At 41.3% G+C, this 25207-nt stretch overlaps 1 protein-coding gene across 2 annotated transcripts in view; it reads right to left on the bottom strand.

Annotated features, from left to right (window-relative positions):
* CDH12 (cadherin 12) overlaps positions 1 to 25207 on the bottom strand; it is a 215880-nt gene that overhangs the window by 40088 nt on the left and 150585 nt on the right. For both annotated transcript variants that reach the window (XM_077809158.1, XM_077809159.1), the window contains 2 exons: positions 16644 to 16831; positions 3380 to 3633 (listed from right to left, as the gene is read on the bottom strand). In XM_077809158.1, coding sequence (XP_077665284.1) covers positions 3380 to 3633; positions 16644 to 16831 — 442 coding nt within the window. The remainder of the gene's footprint in view (positions 1 to 3379; positions 3634 to 16643; positions 16832 to 25207) is intronic.

Below are 25207 nucleotides of genomic sequence, written 5' to 3'. Positions count from 1 at the left end.
TGTAAAGAAACCGTACTATCCAGCACATTATATTGCCTATTACCTCAGAGAACATTTCTTGCCATTCTGTGTCTACTTAGAGGGCCTATTTACTTGGAAGCAGTGTTGCACTACTTAAGCTCCTTCTTTAAAATATTGTAAAACTGACAGACCATTATTTACCCCTACAAGGTAATCTAGATTTTAAATAGCTAAGAGACCATAATTGCTATAAGACCCATTTGAAAGTTGTAATCACATGCAGCTCTTTGTAACTAAATTATGCTTTTGCTAACTTTTCTTTATTGACTCTTACTTTCAATTAGAGGATATAAATCTTATGGAGTATTGGATTCTAATACATATGTAATTAACAATTATGTCTATATTCTTTCACTTGAACTAACTAATATGTGAACACAGACAGGTTAAATAGTAAACAATGACCATCTTACCGCCACCCCCAAATATGGGAGTTCTTTAATTGGCAGTTTCCACAGTTATAAGGGACTGATCCAAAGCTTAATGAAGCAAATAGGAGTTTTTCTATTGACTTAAGGAGCTTTGTATGAGGCACCAAGGCCCAAAGGTATTTGGATGGGAAGTTATAAGGGGAGAAGAGATAAGTATGTGTTTTCAGGACCAAAATCATGATGGTTTGGCTGAAAGAAATTATCTTTCAGAGTCAAACTGAGGGAGATGTACTGCCTCTACAGTACCCAGTAGTCATTTGTCTTTTGTTGTCCCAGTGTGTCTATTGATCTTCTGGCACCGCCTCACTTATCTGTAGTATCAGAGTATCTAATCCCTCATTTGGATTCTCAGACTAGCACTTGGACACCTAAGGGCATAGACAACTTGTGCCTCCTCATACGGGGCTGGGAGGTGCGGGTGGGGCCAGTGCACAATCTAAAGGGGAGGACATGTGACCTCCCAGCCAGGGAGAAGTGGCTCTCAGGCAGAAGTGGCTCCATCTGGCTCCCTATCCAGCTGCCAGGGAGAGCAGTTGAATGTGCTGGGTGGGGAGGTGCAGGGAGAGAAGGACAGAACCCTTCTCCTTCCCAGCCCCCGGCAGGTCAATTTGGGGGGATACTTCTACACACCCCCATACCTTCCCTACAAGTAACCTCTTGACTGGGCAAATGTGGAAATGAGCACCTCAGCCTAACGTAGACCCCAGTACTGCAATGAGCTCTGCATGGGTGGGCTTTGAAGGATGGTTAAATCAATTATTTTGTTTGCCATAGTTTTAGTTTAATGTTTTAACTAAGTCAGGAAGCTCAGAAAGGGATCAAAAAAAGGGAAGATGCACTATAGAGTAAATCCTCCAGGAAACTAAGAGATGCCATCCTTCATGCGTTCTTTAGTTTCCTGGGGCACACTTCCTTCTGGAGCAGAAACAAAGCAACCCAGGACAGGGCAGTCACAGACTACAGCTACACAGAGTAGTAGAAAGTTTGTTACCTCATTTCTGTACACAGCTTCTATTCACAATAAAGGGTTTATCTTGACACTGTTCTGCTCACTATAAAAATATCACAGGCTACTGCACCCACAAGAAGTCCCACAGACTTAACCAGCGGTTCCTTCAGGCAGATCCAGTTGCAGGATCAGGGTCTAGGCACTCAAGCATGAAAACTGGTCTCTCTTAGAGCCAGATTATCAGCCAGTTACTGTCACTGGAGAGCAGTTACTTATTCAAGAGATTAACACTGGGCCATTTGAATGAGAAACTTCTCAGAAACATGAGTAAGGGGCTCACTATCTGGCCCTAAGAGAGAGTCCAACTTTCAAGATAACACTGGTTTTGATGGGACTACTTTTGTAAGCTCACTGCTAGGGGAAGGGGTTCACAATCTGGCCCTTTGTTAGGGGCGGCGGGGGAGGGAGAGGCGGGAATGTAATCTATGTCCCCCAGCCTATATGAAACTACACCATCTTGTGGTGGAAAGGAATGCAGGATGGGCAGGCACAAGAGCTATCTGTGGGAATGCAATCACCCTTCCCATTGCTATGTCAGCTGTCTTACATCCTGAACTCCAGCAATATTTGCATTCTAGTCCTGGGCGCCTCAGAAAACACTGGCATTTTTGTTGAATTGTGTTGTTGTTTTGGAGATGTGCTTGGCAATGGTTATTAAGGACAATTACAAGATTAACAATTTATTTTCACATGTTAAATGTAATCTTCACCAACATGTGCACTCAAGTGTCTAGAGTAGAGTAAATGTTTTTAACGTATTAGCTACATGAGGTATTTTAGGAGAATCTAATTTCATGCAATTATTAATGTGCCTTTTCTAAATCAGAACTATTAATTCTGTTTACATAAAGTATATGTATCATTAGCATCAGACTTTTTTTCTGGAAGTCCGAGGCAGTTTTAGAAAGAGTGAGACTTGTCACACTTTATAGTGAAGTTCCATTTTTTTCATAAAGGTTTAATAAATTATTCCTGTTATAGACATGAATACCATGCATAATAAATGGTTGTGAGCACATCATTAGAAGGAAGTAATGATGGATTGTTATATGCAGCCTATTTACCTTTTTGACACTAATAATCTATAACAATTTATTAATCATTTATTGCTCTTTATAAACTATTTATGAATGGAACCTTAATATAAAGAGTGACAAAAAGACGATTACTTGGAAAAGGTGCAGCACTGATATCCCTCAATTTATGCATAATATAAGTGTGGTATGTCCAAAGTATTGCCAATTCCCCGACCCTGCCTTTCCACATTTGCTCCCAATGTACTTCTAAACAGTTTTTGATGGACTCCCTCTGGGTATGACAAAAGTCTGCATACCTATTCAGTACCCAGAACCTCTGCTGAGGTCAAGTGTGTTAGTTAATGCCAACTAGTATGGTGCTTTTTGTGATATGGACTCCTGTTATCTAGTATCTACTATATATCGATTGACTCATTTCATGTATGCCACCCAATGCAGCATGTACTTTTTTGATAATTACTTTCAGCAACAATTACCTGTGATTTTGACTTTCATGTGAAATGGTTCATATATCATTACCACTCTCCTGATCCATTCAGTCTCATTCTCAGCACGAATTTAGAAAATAAGAACATAAGAATGCCATACTGGGTCAGAACAATGTTTCATCTAGCCCAGGATCCTGACTTCTGACAGTGGCTAGTGCCAGATGCTATGAACAGAACAGTGCAATTGCTAAGTGATCCATCCCTTGTTATCCAGTCCCAGCTTCTGGCAGGCAGAAGCTTATGGAAACCCAGAGCATGGGGCTGCGTCATGGACCATCTCATCTAATAATCATTGATGAACCTATCCTCTGCAAAGTTTACATAATTCTCTTTTTGAACTTTTCTGAGTTTAATTTATATGAAAGGTATGTAAGAAGGAAAATGTTTCCTTACCTAACAGAGCTGCTGCCAACATCAAGATCCTGTGCAGTTACAGCACCTATTATGGTCCCAACAGGAGTATCCTCATAAACCTCCATGGTGTACATAGGCTTGCTGAAAACTGGAGGTTCAGCCACATCCAACACATTGATCTTCACAGTGGCTGTATCTTTGAATGGACCCACAGAGTGGAATCGATGATCAAGATGCACATTGGAGGCCTCTACTTTAAAGGTATATGCCTTTTTTGTTTCGAAGTCTAACGGCTGTGGTAAGGACAGACAAAAAACATCATCAGATCTGGCAAAATAGCTTTGTAAAAGTCTCTGCAGACTGTACAGTTTAACCTGCTATTGATGTATCAGAGATTGGCAAACTTAATTCCCATGTGTTCTCAGCAGATTAGAGATCCGTCCAAATAGTTGGATTATATTATTTATTATTAGCATTATGGTGGCTTCCAACTAAGCCCAAGTTCACACAGGAAAGTTGGGGTAGAGCTGGGAATTGAACCAGAATCTTCTGTATCCCACTCTAGTATTTTAAACCCAAGCCCCATTTTTCCTTTCACCACAAAGAACTACAGAAAGAACAATTATGGTGGAAATGGGTCCAAACCAAAATCCTGCTGTGTAGAGATGGGTGCAAACCAAACTTTAGTGTTTGGCTTGGAATCTCAACCCAGACCTGAATTCTTCTTTTTATTCTGAAGAAAAAGCCAGGAACACCCAACAAACCTGAAGAATTTGAGTAGGGGATGTAGTCAAAATCCAGATTTTAATTTTGCAAATTGGCAACAGCTCTAACCTATAGTGGACTGAATGCAACATGGCAGTTTGGGTACAGTAAGCTATAGTTGCTTGACAGAGCTACATACTAAAACGGGACTACTTTGATTTGAATTTATTTCATTATAAAATAATCTAGTGTTCTTGGTTTTAGTAGAGTGACCACGGATATCTCTTCTGTGCATTATTGCAGTGATATTCTGTGCATTATTGTACTCATATCTAGTCAGAAAGGTACAGAAGCTTTACTATCAATACAGCATTTGGTGGGATTGCCTCTCAAGCTTCTAGCATTTTACTGAAACAGTCTTTTCCTGATGTTTAGATAATACTGGCATCTAGTGGCTTTTAGTTATAATAGCCAAGTTAGAAAATTTCAGTTTAGAGGGATATGGTATTTGAAGAAAAACACTAGGTTACAACTGTAGGATTGAAGTAAGAATTGTTTGTTTATTTCATTTCCATCATCATAACCATCACTACATTGTCTCCCAATCAGTTTTCATTTCTAGCATGGGTTTAAATGGGTCTGCCATTTTCTGCCCTTGTCACAACAAGACTATAATTGGCCAGAGGCTGGGCTGGCATAAATAGGAGTAGTTCCGTTAAAGTTAATGGAGTTATGCTAATTTACACCAGCTAAACACATTGCATAATTGTTTTAAATCCTTGTGAAAGTCTCTATATTTTAAACATATTATATGGGCAAGCTTTTCAAAGCTGGGGACTTAATGTTAAGTCTATATATGGCATGTAAATAATCAAGCTTGAAAACTCTGACTATGGTATGCTGCTCATATCAAACTGGGCTGTCTTCATTCAGGAAAAAATGCCATAGGAGTCAGTGTGAATTTCGCCTGGTTAAGGACTGCAGAATTGGTCTGACAGGGACCACTTGTAAAGCATGGGCCTAAAATAAATATTCAGAAGTTTTACTTTCGTTCCCCTCCAGTGCCACCTCAACAACCCCATATTCCAGGTTGAATGAAACATTTTTCTCAAACCCAAATGAAACATTTACATTTCATTTTGAGCATTTTATATAATGTCTCTAACTTTTTAAAATAAATTTGAAAGAAAATTGAAAACAAAAATTGTTTTGAACCAAAAAATCAAAAGTTTTTTTATTTTTATAAAATGTCAAAATGAATGTCTTGATCAAGATATTTTTTTATTACTCCAATGAGTTAGCAACAGCAATGTGAATTTGCAAAAATGTTTGTGTTACTGAATCTGCATTTTTCACCTAGCTCTTGGCAGGAATAATGTTGGGACCCAAAGAAGTTATTTGTGTTGCAGATGGCCCTATCTGACTGGATGTCTGCTTCACCTTTTATCTGTGGCATAGTGAGTCTGTACTATGGACTGCCCAGAAACATAAACTGTACTGAGTTGAAAGAGTCAAAATAATACATTTTATAGTACTAATAAATACACTAATGATGAATGCACCATTTCAGACAAAATACAAATGGCCCAAATGGTAGCATCTTCCACTATCTAATCATGAAAACACTGCATTTCAAAGACTGCCTGCCAAATAATTGTAAATGGGATTTATATAGGCCAAAGTATGTCTGCAGATGCCAACTGACTCAGATTTTAGGGGTTTTTTTTTGTTTGTTTGTTTGGTTTTTTTGTTTGTTTTTTTGTAAATATCATTTTGGACAAGAAAGAAACAAGTGCAATAAGGTGTGGAAGCTTTTAAGCATCATTAGTTGTTCCCTGGCCTCATTCCTCCTCATCTAGCTTCTTACATACCCGAAGTGCTCTCAGAAAACTCTAGAACGGGCATTGGAAAGATTTGCTTTACAACCTGTAGCTCTATGTAAATGAGATTGCTTGCAGACCTCAACCATGCAGATAATTAGTGCAAGTCTTACTATACACCTCAAATCCTGACATCCAGTTGACGTATTGGGCGTCTGTCAGAAAAGTTGATGGCTGAATATCCTGGAGCTGCCTAGTTCCCAGACTAGATTTCTATAAACTTTTCAAGTTTTATAAGGTCTGGAATGTAGTTCCTTGGTATTGTTTTTGTGGTTGCTTCTCACATCACAAAAGAAGGTGTATATAGTGCCCTACTCCTGACAGTCAACTGTAGTTTGTTAAGGTATTCTAGCTGCCAAAAAAATTTCACATGTGTGCTGCCACCTGGTGTCTGATCTATGTAACTAAACCCTATTACGCACATAAAGTTCTTAGTGTTAGTAAACTAGTAACTTTGATGTTAAAGGGCTCCGAGCACAGCAGAATTTGCACTTGATAAATATTTAGTTCCTCAGCTAGCTTTTCCTAAAAGATTCCCCAGTCAAATCTCTATTTCTAATGTGATGATTAAAATGCTTTAAAATTCATGAAAGAAGTTAATAGAGACGAAAAATGAGGTTGTATTAAAAAGCCAGGGTCTATGGAAGTTTTGCTAAAAATCTGTAGAGTTGAATATGTAATGAGCTCCTTTCTGCAGTTTTTTTTTAAACCTATTGAAAATTCTTATCTGTACCATAGACGTCTATTAACTTCAAACAGACCATTACAAAAAACCTGCCATAAAGAAAGGCAATCATTTTGCTTCATTTCATAGGATTTTTCCCATAAGGGAATGACAGTTCTGCTAGCACCAATGTGGCTATTTTTTCAACCATGTAGCTGTAGAGTTATTATGGGAGCATTTTGTAATGATCTCCTGTCAGTCTCATAACAAAGGAGTTTGGCTCTCTTGGCAGGCCCTGTCTTTCTTCTCTCTGTTTCGGCTATTAGCTACTGTATACAGACTCTTAATAAAGCACTATCAGTGTATGCAGAGCTGTGTATAGCAATATCACTTTGTAAATACTAAAATAAAATAACACATAATGACAAACCACACTATTTAGCTTCATAGGAGGTACCAGGAACTGGTTTAATTAGTGTGAACAAGAAAGCACATCAACCCCCCTGATTTGAAAGTAGAGGTATTTTGAAATATTACTGCTTCCCTTACCCCACATGGAAGTGAAGGAATACTGACAAATAATACTTTAATGTAAATTGTGTAAGGAAAATGCAACAGAGATTTTTTCCTCCCCAACTAGAAGGTTGTCCAAAATTCTAAAGTTGCAAAACATGCTTACTGAGTTGTCTTGATAAGGATGACATAGGTGGGAAAATAACTGTATGTATTCATCTCATTCTCAGAATGAGAAAAATAAGAGCTCACAAAAAGTGCTGGACAGGCAGCCTCATGACCTCCAATATTTATCCATAGAACAAATACAGCATGACACAGGCAGAACAAGCTTCCCCCAAACTGCCACATCCATATTTCACAGTTCTGTCATGGAGGGGTTTGGGGATGGGATGGTGGGCCAAGGTTTGAATGAACATAAAATGTGATCTGTTGAGACTGCCAACAAGGAAGTTAATGCGCTCTCATTGAGATGATGTGTTTTTGTAATGTCTCAACAACTGATCCACAAAAATGGGCTGAGACCACCAACTTTAACACAGACTTCCAAAACATCTGTCGGATGTTAACTGTTTTTTTTTTTTCTTTGTTTTCTTTTTTTTCAGTAACTACTGACTTGCACTGTATTTGAAATAGTAAAAATAAAAATAAAAGTGATAGGGCATGCTGGTCTGTTAAGGAAGATTCCAGCTCCAGCACTGTCCTACGTTTCTGATGAGTGTGCAGAACGAGCAGTATGCTAGGAGCTCTTGTCCAAGGGACAGCTAGGAAATGTTAGCAGTTACCTCCAGGACTGATGAAAAGGAACAAGATATATACATATGAGCTCCATTCCCTCACAACAGGGAGAGAAGAAGCAGCAGAAGGAGTTCTTGGTCTTGGGTGGCAGCTTGAGAAGGATCTGAAGCCACGTGGCCAGGGTAAAGCAGCCTGGAGATGGTTTGCTTTCAGTCACCCACATAAACGTAGTGCTGTACAGCTTGGTTCTTTCAAGTGTCTCTTGATACTTGCTGTGGTGATTAAGGATCCCCTATCAGTTCTGGTAAGATTAGGGGTTTGTCTTGATGTCACAGGGAAATATATATTAGAGAGACAAGATGGCTGAGTTAACATTTTTTTATTCGGCCAACTTCTGTTCATGGACCTTGGTCCTCCAGGAACAGGAAGGGGTTGGGGCTTATTGTTTATGATGCACTTTTGTGGTTTTGATCTTTTTGCTAAGACCTCAGAAAATGTCAAGGACTTTAGACAGAGGTGAAGGAAGTGACCTTGAGCAGAAGAAACAGATTAATATCTGGACTAGATGCCAGCTTCCTTTTAGGGACTTCCAGATGGAATCGGACACAGATGATCAGTATTTGAAAGCCTGTGGCCCGGGCAAAGAATGAGACAGGAACGGGGTTGATTTTGTTCTTTGATATATTTGGACTGTCATTATTCCAGAAAGGTGTGGCCTAGTTAAAATGGAGTGTTAATCCAACTTCCCAGTGAGAGCAAGTGAGGAAATGGTTGCATTCCCATGACTATAAGGTAAGATCTTGTGACAATGTGGCACACCAGTGTTTGTTTTTGCATGCAGTGTGATAAGACTGTAGTTAATCAGCCTTGTAATAATGAATTATGAGCAAAATTTATACAGAGGGTATACAGTAACAACTAGAATGTTTAAAGTGAACTGGTGGTAATAGATGTCTAACCAAAGGATAAATTTCCCACTCATCTATACGGAACTCAAAAAATGTTACTAGTCCATACAAACTCCTGCAGTAAGAGTTTCAATTCTTGAACTGCTACCAAACCCAACCCCCCCCGCTTCCTCCCCAACCAACCAACCAAAAAAACCTGGCAACACTGGCTGATTTGGTCTTTGGAGACTCAAGACTCAAAACTTCCTGTTTTTGGTCACTTCATTAGCTTTGTATCTTTTTGATGACCACCATCATCTTTCTGATAGCATTCTTTGCTTTATTTATTGGGTATCTACCTATGCCAAAGGCTTGGCATGTCTACTCCTCCTTGTTGAAATATGAAGTCTTCCCATATTACACACACATGGACAATCCTCTCTTACAATTGACTGTCTGTGCTGTGCTGAGTATCAGTGTCTGCAAAAACCCTTGACATTCCCTTGGGTCACATTAGTTTACAGGTTTTAGCTCTCTTGTAATATATCCTGGGGCATGTACAAGTGTCCTGTTATTAACAGGCAGCACAGCTTATTGGTTAATGAAGCCTTTTGCTTTTTTGTTACTGTGAGAATTTTTAAAAAGGGAAATACACCTTTGAAGTGCAGGGAAGTAGTGTATTCCAGAAATGGCCTTACAGTAATCATATTATCTGTGCTAGCGAAATAATGGCTGATTTGGTAGTTCAGAATTTCTGGTTGTTTTATAATCACTTTTTTTTTTAATGCCCATTTTTTTGTCGATGGTCTTGTTTCATATACTCAGTGGTATATGATGCTTACTGGAAGAAGTTTTAGATACTCTGGGAGCTCAAGTGCAAATTCCATAGGTCTGACTCAATATTCATCCTTCTGAGGTAAATAAACATAGTGCTGTACAGCTTGGTTCTTTCAAGTGTCTCTTGATACTTGCTGTGGTGATTAAGGATCCCCTATCAGTTCTGGTAAGATTAGGGGTTTGTCTTGATGTCACAGGGAAATATATATTAGAGAGACAAGATGGCTGAGTTAACATTTTTTTATTCGGCCAACTTCTGTTCATGGACCTTGGTCCTCCAGGCTGGGGGTTAGGGACAGGGCTAACAACCCTCTCCCGTAAAAAAACAAATATGTTACGGGAACAGCAACAGAGAAATCTACCATTACTGTGTGTGATGGCCTTCAGGAGTCAATGACCCGTATGACTGCCAGTGGTGAAAGACGAAAGGAAGCTACTGGCAGGAAGACTGAAGTGCTCAACACCAAGACAAAAACCAAGCTTGTTTTTTGTAATGTACGGACAATGTATGAAACAGAGAAGCTAGCTCAGGTCACAGCAGAGATGAGACGCTACAGCTTCCACATCCTGGGTGTCCGCGAGATGGATGGGATCAGGAAGATTAACAAGTGCCTTGGGAGAAACTTTGCTGTATTCTGGATGAGATGATGGACAACACCATAAGGGTGTTGCCAATCTTTTGAAGAAGGAAGTGGAGCATTTCCTGCTTGAATGGAAGTCCATCAGCAGAAGACTTATGAGAGCCAGTCTGAAAGGGAAACATAATAACACCCTGATTCAGTGCTCTGCTCCAACAAATGACAATGATGGAGAAGTAAAGGACAAATTCTAACTTACATTACAAGCGGAGTTAGAGAGAGTACCATGCCACAACCTAACTATTGTCATGGGACACCTGAATGCCAAGGTCCGTAAGGACAACACAAAGACAGAGCAATTGGAAGACATGGGTGTGGCATCATGAATGAACACAGAGAGAGGCTTTTTGATTTCTGTAATATGAATGACCTAGTCATCGGTGGAACCCTATTTCAACATTGTGAAATTGACAAGCTGACATGATGTTCTCCAAATGGCAGAGATAAGAACCAGATTGATCATATAATGATCAATGGCAAACTGCGATGCTCACTGACAGATGTGAAAGTGAGAAAGGGTGCAGATGTTGGCAATGACCACCACCTTGTGACCTAAAACTGAGATGTGTGGTCCACCAAACAAGGGGCATAGACGTTATGACATTCACAAGCTAAAGTTCCCTGAAATATAGAAAGCCTTCATTCTGCAGCTAAAGAACAGGTTTCAAGCACTTGCAAACCTTGATAAAGAGGAGGGGAATGAAGATGAGGTGATCAACAAGAAGTCAGACAAAGTAATAGCAATTTATACACAAAGCAGTGAAGCCTGTTTAGTCTACAGGCAGAAGAGAAGGAAAGAGTGGATTACACCCAGCACATGGAATGCCATAAAAACCAGACTAACCCTGAAGAAACAAGTTTTAGACACAAAATCCCAGAAGCTGAAGGACAAATACTGTGAGCAGTATAGAAAAGTGCACCAGGAAGTCAAATGCCTTGTGAGAGCAGACAGACAACATTATATTGATAATGTGGCAACACAAGCAAAGGATGCAGCTGCTCTTGGTGAACAAGAAACAGTTTACAAAATGACATGGCTTATCAGTGGTAAACAGCAGACACCAAGAAACACTCTCATCAGGGACAAACTAGGCCACCTAATAACAGAAAAAGAACAAGAAATGCGCTGGACAGATCATTTCGAAGAATTGCTGAATAGGGAGCCACCTAAAGAGGAAACAAACATCCAGGAGGCAGAAGAAGATCTTGATATCAACACAGACACCCCAACTAAGGAAGAGATCATTCAAGCCATCAAATCCTTAAAAAATGGGAAAGATCCTGGCAAGGATAACTTGCAGAATGCAGAATTGTTCAAGTTAAATCCTGAGTTGGCAGCATTTATCCTGGCCCCTCTATTTACATCAGTCTGGGAAAGGGAAAAAGTGCCAGATGAGTGGACCATTCGAGTTATAGTGAGGATACCAAAGAAAGGAACTCTCTGTGACTGTAATAACTGAGGTGGTATCACACTTTTATCTGTGCCAATCAAAGTATTGTGTAAGATCATAGTCTAGCATATATCAGAGGCAGTCGATAGCATTCACAGAAAACATCAAGCTGGTTTTCAAAAACAGCATAGATTCACAGAGCAGACTTTCACTCTAAGAACATAATAGAACAATACTTAGGATGGCAACGGAAACTCTACATACATTGCATAGACTCTGAGAAGGCTTTTGATAGCATTCACAGGACCAGCTTTTATTTCAACTTTATATGCAGCATTGATCACAGTGAGCTCAATTTTGAAGTGAAAACAGGAGTATGTCAGGATTGTGTCATGTTTGCAATCCTCTTCAACATTGCCATTGACTGGGTAATGCAGCGTACAACAGAAGACATGTCAAGAGGCATTAAATGGACACCCTTCTCATCCCTTGAAGACCTAAACTTCGCAGATGATCTCACTCTCCTATCACATACCCAATGCCACTGTGCTGGCTGTACAACAATGTAAGTTAGGTAGACTTAATTTTGTAATGTATACTTGCCCTCAGTACATTTCCCAGACCTGAAGAAGTGCTCTGTGTAAGTCTGAAAGCTTGTCTCTTTCACCAACAGCAGTTGGTCCATAAAACATATTAACTCACTCACCTTATGTCTCTATAAAATGATAGTCACTATCTATGAAACAGATACATTTACGTCCATAGAAATGAATAATTGTATGTCTAACTACTAATATTTATGAATTGTTTAAAAAGCTGATTGATTAGGATGTTGTTTTTAAGCCATAAGGAATTCCCCCCTACACACACTTCTTAGCTTCATTGCTTTCATTTTCCTTGGAGCTATTCCTATACCAACCACACAGTGGTGCTAAATGCCAATAGAAGCCTCTGACTTGCAGAATGTAACATAATCTGTTTCTTGTTTATAGAATGATCACTGTAATAACTAAGCTTATACACCAGATCATATCTTAAAGCTAAATGGTCAGCAACTCCATTCCGAAATTTAAGATGTGCACCTATTCCATATAAAAAACATTGGCTTACAAAATCCAGCAAGTGCTAGAGAAGCACAAAACTCCCTCTCCTTGTCAATTCACTTGGAATACTGAAGAGAAAAACCTGGCATGTGTCCTTTCCACCAGCAAATACAGCTTTTCACCCAAACAAATTTACAAAGACTTGTTCAGCAAGACATTTTTCATTTACATATAGAAATTGCACCATTTAAGAGAAGAAGCTTTATGTGGTGAAGGAGAAGTTCTACCTTGGCAAATTTTTCATGACAAATAAAAACAAGTTTTACAAATAGCATGACTGTGTTTTGATACAGCTCAGTGCTGAACTACAGCAGGGGCCCAGAGATGTTAATAGACTGTAATACAAGAAGCAGAGAGGGGAAAGCAAACTGGCTTTTTAAGCAGACAATAATTGTTTTGGTTAAGTGGTGGTACTGAGCAGCTGCTTCAGCAAATTGTGATTTTTTTTAGTCAAATAGTTACTGGAGTCCTAAAGATGAGCCTGAATGTTAATAGGTCCCAATTTAGCAAAGTACTGAAGCATATGCCTAACTTTAAGCATTTTAAGTAGTCCTGTTGAGTCTGAGAATGTACTTTGAAGTTTTAATGTTGAGCTTCACAACAACTAGGCCCATGTGCGTAGTCCCATTGACTATATGAGTAGTGAGCGTAACACACATTGTGTCAGATGTCTAAGGGCATTGTGAATGCTCAACACCTCTGAAAATCAGGACCTAGATCAGAATCCAGGAAAACAGTTGAGATTGTGCTTAATTTTAAGTCTCCAGGTATTCCATGGAAGTCCACTAAATAAGTGTCCTGATTTAAAATACATAAATAGATAAAGTTGCTGATAAAATTCATGAATAATTTTACAGGCTATGTGATGGTCCTTTAAAAAATATGTTCCTCAGTGTAAAGACTAACTAGTATGAAAGACTAGTGTGTTTGCAAGGGATTTCATTGTGCATATAACAATACAGTAACTACTAGTATCCCAGATAGAGGCAATGCAGATTTGTTGCTTGGCTTGTACTGAGAATGCTCAGTAACATCTGCTGCACTCTTTCTCTCCCCCCTCCCACTATCAGCAGGTAGGAGTCTGCATAAAAAAATGCAGATGAAGAGCCTAATTGCTATATTTCATAGGAACAATGCTAAGCCAAACTTCAACATGGAATATATTAGCACCCTTTTACTGGGACAATATTCCAGTTAAAATACTCATTCCTGAACATAGAGAGTGTGTCTCACTCCCTGGTCACAGCATATGTGTGCACTCCTTATAACAAACAACTAAGGGAGCAGCAAGTTTTCCGCACATCTGAAAATCATGTTGCTCTTATTTATGACCCCTCCAGCAAAGCACCTAAATCAATGCACAACTTTAAGCTTGTGAATCTTTAAGCACCCGAGCCACTGAAGTCTGAAGAGATAAATCAATGGGAATTTTACCTGAGCAAAGTCATACAAAGGGCAAAATGCAGGATCAGGGCCTATGTAAAGGCATTCTTCAATGGAGGGCCCTGCACGCTGGAATTATTTCTTTTGCATTACTTCATACTACAGAGCCAGAATTCTTGACCTTCAAAGCCTATCTCTAAGTTCAGGCTCTTTCTGATGGGGAAGATTGAGAGGGGATGGGGTGGGTTTTTTTTTTGTTTTTTTTTTTCCTATTCAGTGCCAAAGTTCTGTTGCTTGCATTAGGTAATGTTGATTGGCCAATGTATTACAGTGGGGATGTTTTTTATTGTTGTAAATGCATTCAGAAGATAACAGGTAACAGGTTGACAATGCAAAGGCTAAAATAAGTAAATACAGCAAAAATAGTGTGGAGACCCACAAATAATCAGATTGAGGATTTACCTGTGTCCATGATTTTTTTTTATGAGACATTAACCCCTTCCTCACAGTCTTGAAGTAAAGTTGGTTAAAATGTAGGATTTCCAGTTTGTGGGAAATTCTTTATTTTTGAAATTTGTCTTTGTTTCATATTAGAATGAATCCATTTTTTTTTTAAAAAAAAAATTCCCATGAACCAGAAATCCCCCAACACACAATTCTGTTTTGGAAACACCAACAGATGGTGTTTCCGGAATGAAATCTGCTCCCTGGGAAGCTGAGAGCTGCTGAATGAAATTGACATTCTTGTTAATTTCACAGCTGCCCCAGACCCCTAGGCTCTGGGCTCTAATAGCTCCAAGAGCTCTGGCTAGAGCTAGGGTTCTCAGGGTTTTCAGCATCCCTGCTGTGGAGCTGGGAGCCAACCCCCAGTTACAGCTTGGGCTGCATGACTTTCAGGAGTGATGGTAGCAACATGGGAGGCATCTCTGTCCCAGAGCCGGGGGGGAGAGGGGGGTTGAGTGGCCAGGCTCTTTGCCTTTGCAGTCTTCAAGGAAACCTTTTGTCAATTTCACTGTGGAAGTGAAATACACAAGAGCCTTACAGAAAAGCAGTCAGGGAGCATTTCTTCTTGACACCCCTCCTCCCCCCAATAAAATAAAATAAACAGAAAATTGAAATTTGTTGGCCAAACTGAAATTCTCTCAGAGAAAAAAAAATAGTTTTGTGAAAAGGGGACATTTTTCATCAGAAAATCATTGTAAAAGAAACAAAAAATTGACCACCTCTACATGGAAGCAATTTAAGATGTTATCTACACTGGACTTTATGTATGTATGTGTTTATTTGCACTAGTGCAGTTGTATCAGTGCAAACCCTTCTGCGTATGTGTTGCTCCAGTGCGGGGGGGGGGGGGGGGGAATCAAATAGTGTAGCCTATCCCCGCTTCAAATGGCTTTGCACAAGTGCAGTGTGTATACACTGTAGTGCATCTGCATTGCTGAAGCTACAACTTTGTGCAAACTACTCTTCCTTCCCTCACACACAGCATAGTAGAGGCTTAAAAGCAAACCCAGGGCCAGGGAGAATTTAATCTTATCTAAAACCTACTATGCCTGCTCAATTTTTTTCCCAGTCAATCGTTTATACTCATTATTGGTTCAAACTTGGCATCTGGTAGCCCTCACTGTGTTTTCACAAGTGTGACCATTCAAAATGTGGCTGTTTTTGAAGTATCTGCTGAGGCAAAAGGGTAATCATAATTTTCCTAAAGAGAGAGATATAATTTTTCCAATAATTCATCAGTTAAAAATGACAAAAGAGATTATATCCAAACTTTTGCAAATGAAGAAGGAAAAAAAAGGTGTCCTGGAAATGACTAGGTATGGAAATGAAAGCTTGAATGTAATGCCACGGTGGCCAGTAAGAGAGGAAGTCCCACAAGGTGGAATGACCCTTTAAGTTACGTAGTCTTAGCCCCAGCTGTGGCTGATTATCTACCTCCCAGGTGATGGGCTTGAAGCCAGGTACGGGTTTTAAACTGCAGATGACCTGCTTCTTCCATTAAAGGTCAACAAAAGATTATAGCGGAAGAGAGACCAGCAGGGAACAAAACACCATGGTTGAAGAACCTGGAAGGGGGTTCTCTACGCCAGCTAGGTGGAAGACCTGGTTGGAGAAACCTGTGGCATAGGCAGAAGCAGAAGCCTTATTGGGAAGAGGCTATAAAACTCATCTTGTATAAATTAATAAAGTTAAACAATGTCAAAATCATAGCAAAATGTTTTGATTGACCTGGAATTCCATATTTTCCAAAATTTTATATTGTGGGAAATTTTCATTTTTTGTTCTGAATTGGAAGTATTTTTTTTAAATGTCAAAATGAAGTATGGAAATGTTGGTTCCTGATCAGCTCTAATAATTAGTACATAAACAAAACTCATGCATCACAGGTCATTGCTGATTGAGTGTGACATAAGAGGTGAAATTCTGGCTCCAATGATGTCCATGGGGTCTTTGCCACTGATTTCAATGGGACTAAGATTTCACCCTATATGTCACGTATCATGTTTAGTTGTATGATTCATTTTCAAATTTCAGCCACTAGATTTTTAGTAAATGAATACCTTTTTCAGTTTGATGACCCCTTCCTGGGTGTTCTCATCTGTGGTGATGTCAAATAAATTCCCTCCATCTCCTGGGACGATGTTGTATTCAATTTCTGCATTTTTCCCAAAGTCAGGATCCACAGCTCTGATTCTTCCAATGGCTGAACCAACAAGTGAGGACTCGGGTACTTTCAAATGGAAGATACCTGAGAGAAAGTGTTAAACAATAATTTGGGGGAGTTTACACAATACACCTGATCAGGAAAAAGTGTCCTGTATCAAAATAAACCAGTCTTTGTAAAGATGGTGTGTTCACAACAAGATCAGGTTAGAAAAAAACATGTAGCATGACAAGTTAAACTTGGCACAGTTAAGTTCCAAGAGCCCCAAATATGGGTTTACGAACCCTGGAGAGCTTAATTGTATGTTTTAATCGTATGTCTACGTCATTGACTCTTTTCAATTTGTAGTTAGTGCATGTTTATGAGCATTACTACATAGTCTATTGAAGATGTTTTAATTAATGCAAGCCCTGTGGCCTGAAGACTTAGACTGAAAGGACATCACTGTAAGCATCTGTTGGTGAAATGGGAGTGTCCCAGAGGTGCTTAAGAGCTGGGACTTCACTGGCCAGGGAGCTGGAGAGCTGGCATCAGTTGGAGAGCAAAGCGAGTAGACGGAAAGGGCCACGCCTCCTCTTACATTTCAGTTTTGTGATGGTTTGGGGCATTGTGGTTAAAATTCAGTTACATTTTGACTATGGGGGATAACCAAATGGAATTGACATAGTTGGGAAATGCAAGGCCAAGACACTGACATTAAATATGCCTGGGCCCACCCTAACTGACACTGCTGTCAGGTACTATTGGGTCAGGGAGCCTGGATAGAGCAGAAGAAGAGACAGAGAGAGAGGAAAAAGACTGTTGTCTGCTTTTGGGAGAGCCTGTCTGGTGGTAAGGGCTCTGTCAAAGTCCTAGATCTCAATGATGTCTCTTTAAGAGCTGAGCCAAGCCTGCTGTATTTGCGGAGTGTGCAGACACTGGCGGCAACTTCAAGGCAGTAGCGGCAGCATGGTGGCAACAGATAGTACAGGGCAGCAGTGGCAGTAAATGGTGCCAAGTGGCAGCAGCAGCAGCAATTGTTCTGTGGCGACAGATGGCTCAGAGTTTTGGTGGCCCCTTTATCCATCCATTTCACAATGATGGCTAATGGAAAAATATAGCAGCACTAAGATTTAACCCTGTCACCTTAAATACCAGTGGGGTACCGTATTCAATAAATAGGGCAGCAGATTTGTTACAGTGGGGAAAAAAAGTCAGATAGTGTGATTTTTTTTTCTATTTGTCCATGACATTTTTTTCTGTCCGTGACTCACCGCATAGCAACATATGCTTTTCGGCCCCTGTCCCATGATGCTCAGCCTAGCTTCCCACTCTGGGCATTGTGACTTGATGCACCAGGTCACACCACCACTCAGGTTTGGTCAGGCCTCCCTCTGTCATGACAGGGAGGGATGAGGGGCAGATCAAATCTGAGCCCGCACTCCTGTTAGATTACAATGTCTGGAGCGAAGACCTGTGCCCAGCCCCACAGGAGGTAGGAGTGACTCGCCAATTGTCCCCTATCATCATGTCCAGGCTGGGATTAGGGTTGTGGTGCCAGGAGCGGAGAGTGCTGAGTAGCGTGGTTGGTGTCCCCATGGTGAGATGAGGAGGAGGACATTCCTTATCAAAATCAGGCAGCAGTCCCAGCACATGTATGACTCTTACTCAACTTACTGTGACTGCTCTGGGATTTTTGCTAAAAATCAGCTCTACCAATAAGTTATGCAATTTCTAGAGCAACACACACAAAGCTTTCAGGTATCAAAATATTAGCCCCCAGAGAGTGTTCTTTCTAAAATGTTAAGGCCAGACTTATAAAGCTCCAATTGTACACACCAGGGTTTTTTATTTTGTTTTTCATTTGAAAAACCAGACAACCATGAATCAAACTTCAATAGTCATTCATAATCACACCCACTTGTCTATGCCTTTGCAAATTTTGCTCTCACAGAAAAAGGTGGCTTGGAACGGACGCCAAAAATCTTAATTAATATACCTTTCATAAAAGGGCTTCTGAATGCATTAATTCCACCCTAACAAATGGCCTAATCCTGCTTCCCTTGAAAGCAATGGGAGTTTGGACATTGATTTCAGCAGGAGTAGGCCAGTAATCAGGACAATAAGGCTTAACTTGAGGCATTGCTGCTTGACTGAAGAGGAAGACATATGTCTATAACATTAAGCTTTAGCTTGTCTGCGGCATTATTATTATTTCTGACCTTTCAACAAAACCAAAAGAAGTTTTGGCTTTTGTGTTTTTTTATGATAGTGCTTGAAGCATGAAAATGGCCACAGCCTAAGGTCCACTATAGCTATAGTAGGCACTGCACAAACACAGAGTAGTAGATGGTCCCTGCCCTGAGGAACTTATAATCAATACATACCATCCAAACCCAGAGTTGCGGACGGGATATAACACAGAGAGTGAACTATGAGAGCGTGACAAATATCATGTTAGTGAAATGATTTTTTGGGGGGAGGAGTTAAGTTAGGAGGGAGACCAGCTAAAGGAAAAGGAAAAGGAGAGGGAAGAGAAGGGTGAGGGAATGGTCAGGGGAGAAGAGGGGAAGGTAAGGAGTGAAGCTCAGGTGTAGAGAGAGCATTGGGGAGGGGAAGGAAGAATGTTGGAGCAAACAGCCGATCAGCACAGGGCAGATAAAGACCACTTAAAACTGTTGAAAGTTCTCTGAATAATGTCTAAAGGTCCCTGTTCTGGCTGCCTGTGATCCTACCAGTTGCAGTCTCTGGGTGGCTCCTCTCTGAAATTTGTCCCCATAGATGCATGGCTGGGGCATTGCTTCTAGCCTGGGGCTATGGTGGAGGGTTCCCCTGCATGGTTCTCGGTCCAGGAGAGTGCTGGAGAGGCAGGGATCCTAGTATTAATACATTTTAGTGAAGCCAAGTGCCTCTCTATGCATTAAGAATAGGGTCTCAGAGCTCTTTTGAGTTGGTGGCACTAAGAGTCAATCATAGCATGATACTACAATATGTCTGCTGAAACTAATTTGCAACTTTAGGAGTTCAGTTCAGCAGACCCATATTACTCTGGTTCACTTTATCACTACCCTGACACTCAACAGAACTGGGAAGTTGCTGGAGTCTAGTTGCGCTGGATCACCCTCTTGCAACTCCCCCACTGTTTTTCTTTTGGCTTATCAATGTTTTGCGTATGGTTCTTTACATATGCAGATAAATCAGACCAAACTTACAAACCTTTAAGTAAAAAAAGAAAGGGGCCAACCTAGGCAGCTTTGACTACATATGATAGAGGCATATGGAACACTTCCCCAAGGCAGTAGTTCAGTCACTCTTGACTGGAAAGGGCTGGGTCAATTCATAGCCCACCTAAAGGCAGGCTAGGAGACATTCACAGCATTGAGAGAAGCTGGAGGGCTCCCTGCAGGAGAGCCACCTCCTTATTGGTTTTTAAATGCACAGTACACTTGGTGTCAACTTCTTCAGCTTTGCAAAATTTTGCAAAGAGAAACATTCTCAAGGGAGTCCACCAGCGCTACCAGATTAGGAACAAACCTTTTCTCTCTTGTGAGTTAGGAACACACCAGTAATTATTCATATCTGTATTGTGGTAGATACATTATTTGCTGGCCTACTTGAGGGGGTACTGTGTAATTACGCACTGCCTGCCTTCTCCCTGCCTTTCAGGAGGCATGGGTGTGAGGACACAGGCTGGCTTTCGTGATTAAGAGAGAATCCCCAAGTGTAAAAATTAGTTGGGTCAGCATCCCCATTTGGTTGCATTAACGAAGTTGTAAAAGGTTGCTCCGATACGTTTCCCCTATTTTTTCCCCTTTTGATGTAACATGCTGAGCTCTGTTTTTCAGCAGGAAAAAAATAATGAGGCAAATAACAAGAAATGTCAAGTCAGACTTGGCTCAGCTGTTTCTTAGTGGTACCTCACTGATTTAGATTCAGGAGTAAATTTTTTTAAAGTAATGTACAGGAGGTACAATCACAAATCTTATTATTAGTTAATGAGATTTGAGCTCCATGTGGACAGGTATTGCTAAAAGAAAAGGGAAACTTGACATCGACCAACAGGGTTTTATTTATTGCGCCCCCCACTCAGCTTTAACTCTGTTACCTGAGTTTTCCCCAAATATTTATGGGGAATATCACAAAAATCATTGTTGCAGCATTGCTCTGTACAGCCACAGTTTTAACAACCATAAAGCAAAGGAACACAAGAGACTGAATTTCCTCCCTCTTTCCCAAGTAGATATATTCTTAGTGAGCTGAAAAGCACCCAGATTCACTAAGAACAAAACATTTCTCGATCAAATATTGTGCCTGGTTGTAAAGTGCATGGGACTTATATAGAGCCAAAGAAACTCTACATTACTCGTTTCAGATTGTTTAGGCTAAATCCGTTTATTTTCAGTGACCTGGCATTTTATCAGTTCCAGAAGTATAACAGCAGTAAAGCTAGGGTCATTCAGATTAATTTGAAATCTGAAGCGATCTTCAACTCTACCAGAGTCAGATCCCTGCAAATGTACTACGTAACTACGCTTCCATCATGCTCCCATAACAGTTCCTTTGTAGCATGTGGAAGCGCTTAATGGTACTACCTTGAGAACATACTTCTAAAGTAATAAAAATGAATACAAATAATGCAGATTTCTGCCAACACAGGAAAAAAAACATCGACAGAGTATAACTTATGAAAACAAAACTTCCTATTTTTTCTCATTTTTTTTTCTTCTTTGTAAAGAAAAATTGTGAATTAATATTGGATAATAAGGACTTCTTGTGAAAAAGACTAGAATGACCATTCAGAGAGAGATCTGGTCTCTCTTTAGTCTATAATGTTCCACTGTAATGGATTTGCTGTGACACCTTTCTTTTGGTAAATTGTTATTTTCGGTTCTGCCTGTATACAGTCCTGCATGTATTCACTGCACAACTATATTGAAATCAACCTGGATTAGCAGTCTGTTCTGCCTATTCCCTAACACTCTGGAGACCTTCTGTGGTCCTCCAGAGCCAAAATGAAACATGGGACAAGCAGGACAAACAAGCTTATGCAGAAACTAGTTACACTGCAAAAGCATTTGTCACAAATGGGCAGTCCCCCAGGGCCATGGAGAATAGGGACTGACAAGAGAAACATGCTGATTTCTGAGCAATCTGATTTCCTGGGCTTTTTACCAGTAGTAGTGGGGGGGGGGGGGGGGGGGGAGAGGCAGAGGTGAAAGTAAGCCCGTCCAGTCCGGAGTACCAGTAAAAAAAGATGCAGTAGTATACTGGCAAATAAGTGGAGCATTCAGTACCGGCTTACTTTCACCTCTTTTGGCTGCAGAACAAAAAGTTCAGCTAAAAGCTAATAAAAGCTTGGAAAGGGAAAACTCACTGTCACATTTGTTTGTTGTTTCTCTCACTCTCCTCCTCCAGACAGGCTGCTGACGGGCTAGGCTCCACCTTCCCCGGACCCCCGCACTCAGCAAGGGCTGCAGGGGCTCCCCTCTAGCTTGGAGCAGGGAGCAGGGGGACTGGCTGAGGGAGAAGCCTCCCCAGGTAGCCTGCTACCTGCATAAAAACAGTTTAAATTTAACTGTTCACTCCCTGGTTCAGACCGCAGATTCGGGCTATTTCTGGCTTCCTTGTTAATTTCACTCAGGGTTGTTGCTGGGAGCAGGGGAGAGGGGGTTGTGTGAGATCAAGGTGGGGCATTTGGCTGCCCAGCTTAAATCCAGAGATAGGAAAAGCCAGTGGAAGAGGAAAACTCACTATCACATTGGTTTATCTCCTCCCTCCTCCTCCAGCCAGGCTGCCCAACACGGCTAGCCTCAGTGCTTCCCTGACCCCCTGCACTCAGCAAGGGCTGCAAGGGCTCCCCTCTAGCTTGGAGTAGGAAGCAGGGGGACTGGCTGAGGGAGAAGCCTCCCCAGGATGCCTGCTGTCTGCATAAGAACAGTTTAAACTTGCTGTGCCCTCCCTGGTTCAGACTGGGATTCAGGGCTCTTTCTGGCATCCTTGTTAATTTCATTCACAGTTGGGGGTGGGGTGGGGATGGGAAGTGAGACCAAGGCAGGGGCAGAATATAATAGGCATTTTACTGCACAGCTTACATCCAGTTTAAATCCAGAGCTAATAAAAGCCAGTGGAAGGCTCAGTGCTTCCCCGAACCCCCGCACTCAGCAGGGGCTGCAACGGCTCCCCTCTAGCTTGGAGCAGGGAGCAAGGGGACTGGCTGAGGGAGAAGCCTCCCCAGGATGCCTGCTGTCTGCATAAGAACCGTTTAAATTTAGCTGTTCACTCAGTGGTCTGAACCCTGGAATTAGGGGCTATTTCTGGCTTCCTTGTTAATTTCACTCAAGGTTGTTGGGGCGGCGTACCAAAGCCTGGGCAGTTTTCTGCCTCCTGGATGAGGCGATCTTCAATAATATAATACACAAAAAAATACAACCAAAAATCAGGAACCATTTCCAAGTTCAAATCTATCCCATTTCCTCCCCAGCAGAGGATTATGGTGGTGATGCCCAAACTGTTTGCAGATCCTCTTTGAAATGTTAGTGTTTAAAAAATAAAAACATGGAGAACATGGTGGGTCCATGTGTTCTGATGATCAGGGTTTATTTTGGGCAAAACAATTTTGGTAAAACATCTAAAGATTCACAGGGAAAGCAAATAGCCCCACAGACAAAACCACAAAGGACTGGAGGGGAAAACTGGATATTCAGGGAAATTATTGTGCCTCCTTTGAAAGAAATAGTAGTTTTCATTCCACGGTCTTTATATATTGAATTAAACACCTGAAATGTCCTTAGGACATAGGGGCTCAGATCTCTTTTTGTTTTGTGGGTGTCGGTGTCCTGCAGAGTGCTGAGGCTGAAATTGATAAACTTTTTCTAAGTATCTTGCATATTTCATGGCAGCTATTCTAGTTGTCCTGCATTTACCCCGGTGTTCCCCTACTAATAGCCACCCATTGGTGTGCCCCCTGCACCCTTGAATCTAATACCTCAGGAACTTCTGCTTAACGTGTGCTGCTTAATGGCATCTTGCCCCTGGGGGGGCGGGGGGCTGGTGGTCCGATTACTACAGTGAAGAACTATCTTTTCTGAGAGATCCATCCATACTGGACATATACATTTGGAACATACCTGGAATAAGAGTAGATTTAGATCTAGCTATTAGATCTAGCAAGTCAGATATCAAGGATTGTTTAATCTCCCTCCCAGGCACATAAAAGTGTGCAGGGGGCACACCAATGAGTGAAATTAACAAGGAAGCCAGAAATAGCCCCGAATCCACGGTTCAGACCATGGCGTGAACAGCTAAATTTAAACTGCTCTTATGCAGGCAGCAGGCTACCTGGGGAGGCTTCTCCCTCAGCCAGTCCCCCTGCTCCAAGCTAGAGGAGAGCCTCTGCAGGCCCTACTGAGTGCGGGGGTTGGGGGAATGGGGAGCCTAGCCCCGTCCGCAGCCTGGCTGGAGGAGGAGGAGGGAGGACAAGGAGAAAAATGTGACAGTGAGTTTTCAGGCTTATTCCAATAGTAAAGTTTTATTACTGACAGTACTGGTAGTAGTAATAGTAGCTTTATTTTCTATAAGCTAAGTCACGCAATGGGAGGGATCCATGAAGTATGTAGGAGAGGTGGGTTGCTTGTGTTTGGACTGTCCGGGTAAGAAATGTAACTTACTTCCACCCCTGGCCCCGCCCCTTCTGCCTGAGGCTCCGCCCCTTCCGGGGGAGAACGAGTGGGACCCGTACTGGTAAGAGCTGTATTTTACTTTCACCCCTGGGGAGAGGTGAATGGCTGGGTCTTGTGAGGAGAGCGGCAGTGCAGAAATTCAGCACATGCCTGTTCTGTAAAGTGGCTAAAGATACAGATTTAACAAGAAATGCTTTTGTATAAGACTTGGTACATGTAATCAGAGATAGGTGCTGACTTTTGTAAAGGGCAGATGATTATGGGGGACTACCAGAGGTACAGCAGATCAATCCGTTTCTGTTCTCAATCAGCTCTGGGGCAGTCTTTAGCTATTTCTCCATTTGGTCACATTTAGCCAAGTATAGCCATGAAGTGGTATGATTTAACCACAGTACAAGCCATGTGTAGTAAGGCCAGTGAGAGTCCAGACTTCCCCATAGCACCCTATCAACATCCCTCAACCCTATCCTGGCTGAAACTTGTAAGACTGTTGTGAGATCCATTAAATTCAATGCTGGTGGACCTTGCAAATCAAAGTTAGTGTGTCTAATCTCAGGTCTATATAAACTGTCAATCTCAGCTGAGTTTGCGTGAAACTCAGAAGTACATAGCCAGACACTGCTTCCCAAAACCAGTGATTCTCTAGTTACGATGCAAGGAGTTCAGGAATGTCTCAGGCTGCAGGCACAAAAGAGAGGCAAAATGGTTTTCTACGCCACAGCTGACAATAGCACAAATTGACAACCTACCCAGTTCTTATACTATGTTGTGAGTATGCAGGAGAATGGCAGACTGAGGAGGT

Source organism: Eretmochelys imbricata, chromosome 2, assembly GCF_965152235.1.
Source record: "Eretmochelys imbricata isolate rEreImb1 chromosome 2, rEreImb1.hap1, whole genome shotgun sequence".
Taxonomy (NCBI): domain Eukaryota; kingdom Metazoa; phylum Chordata; order Testudines; family Cheloniidae; genus Eretmochelys; species Eretmochelys imbricata.
This window is presented reverse-complemented; position numbering and strand designations above follow the sequence as displayed.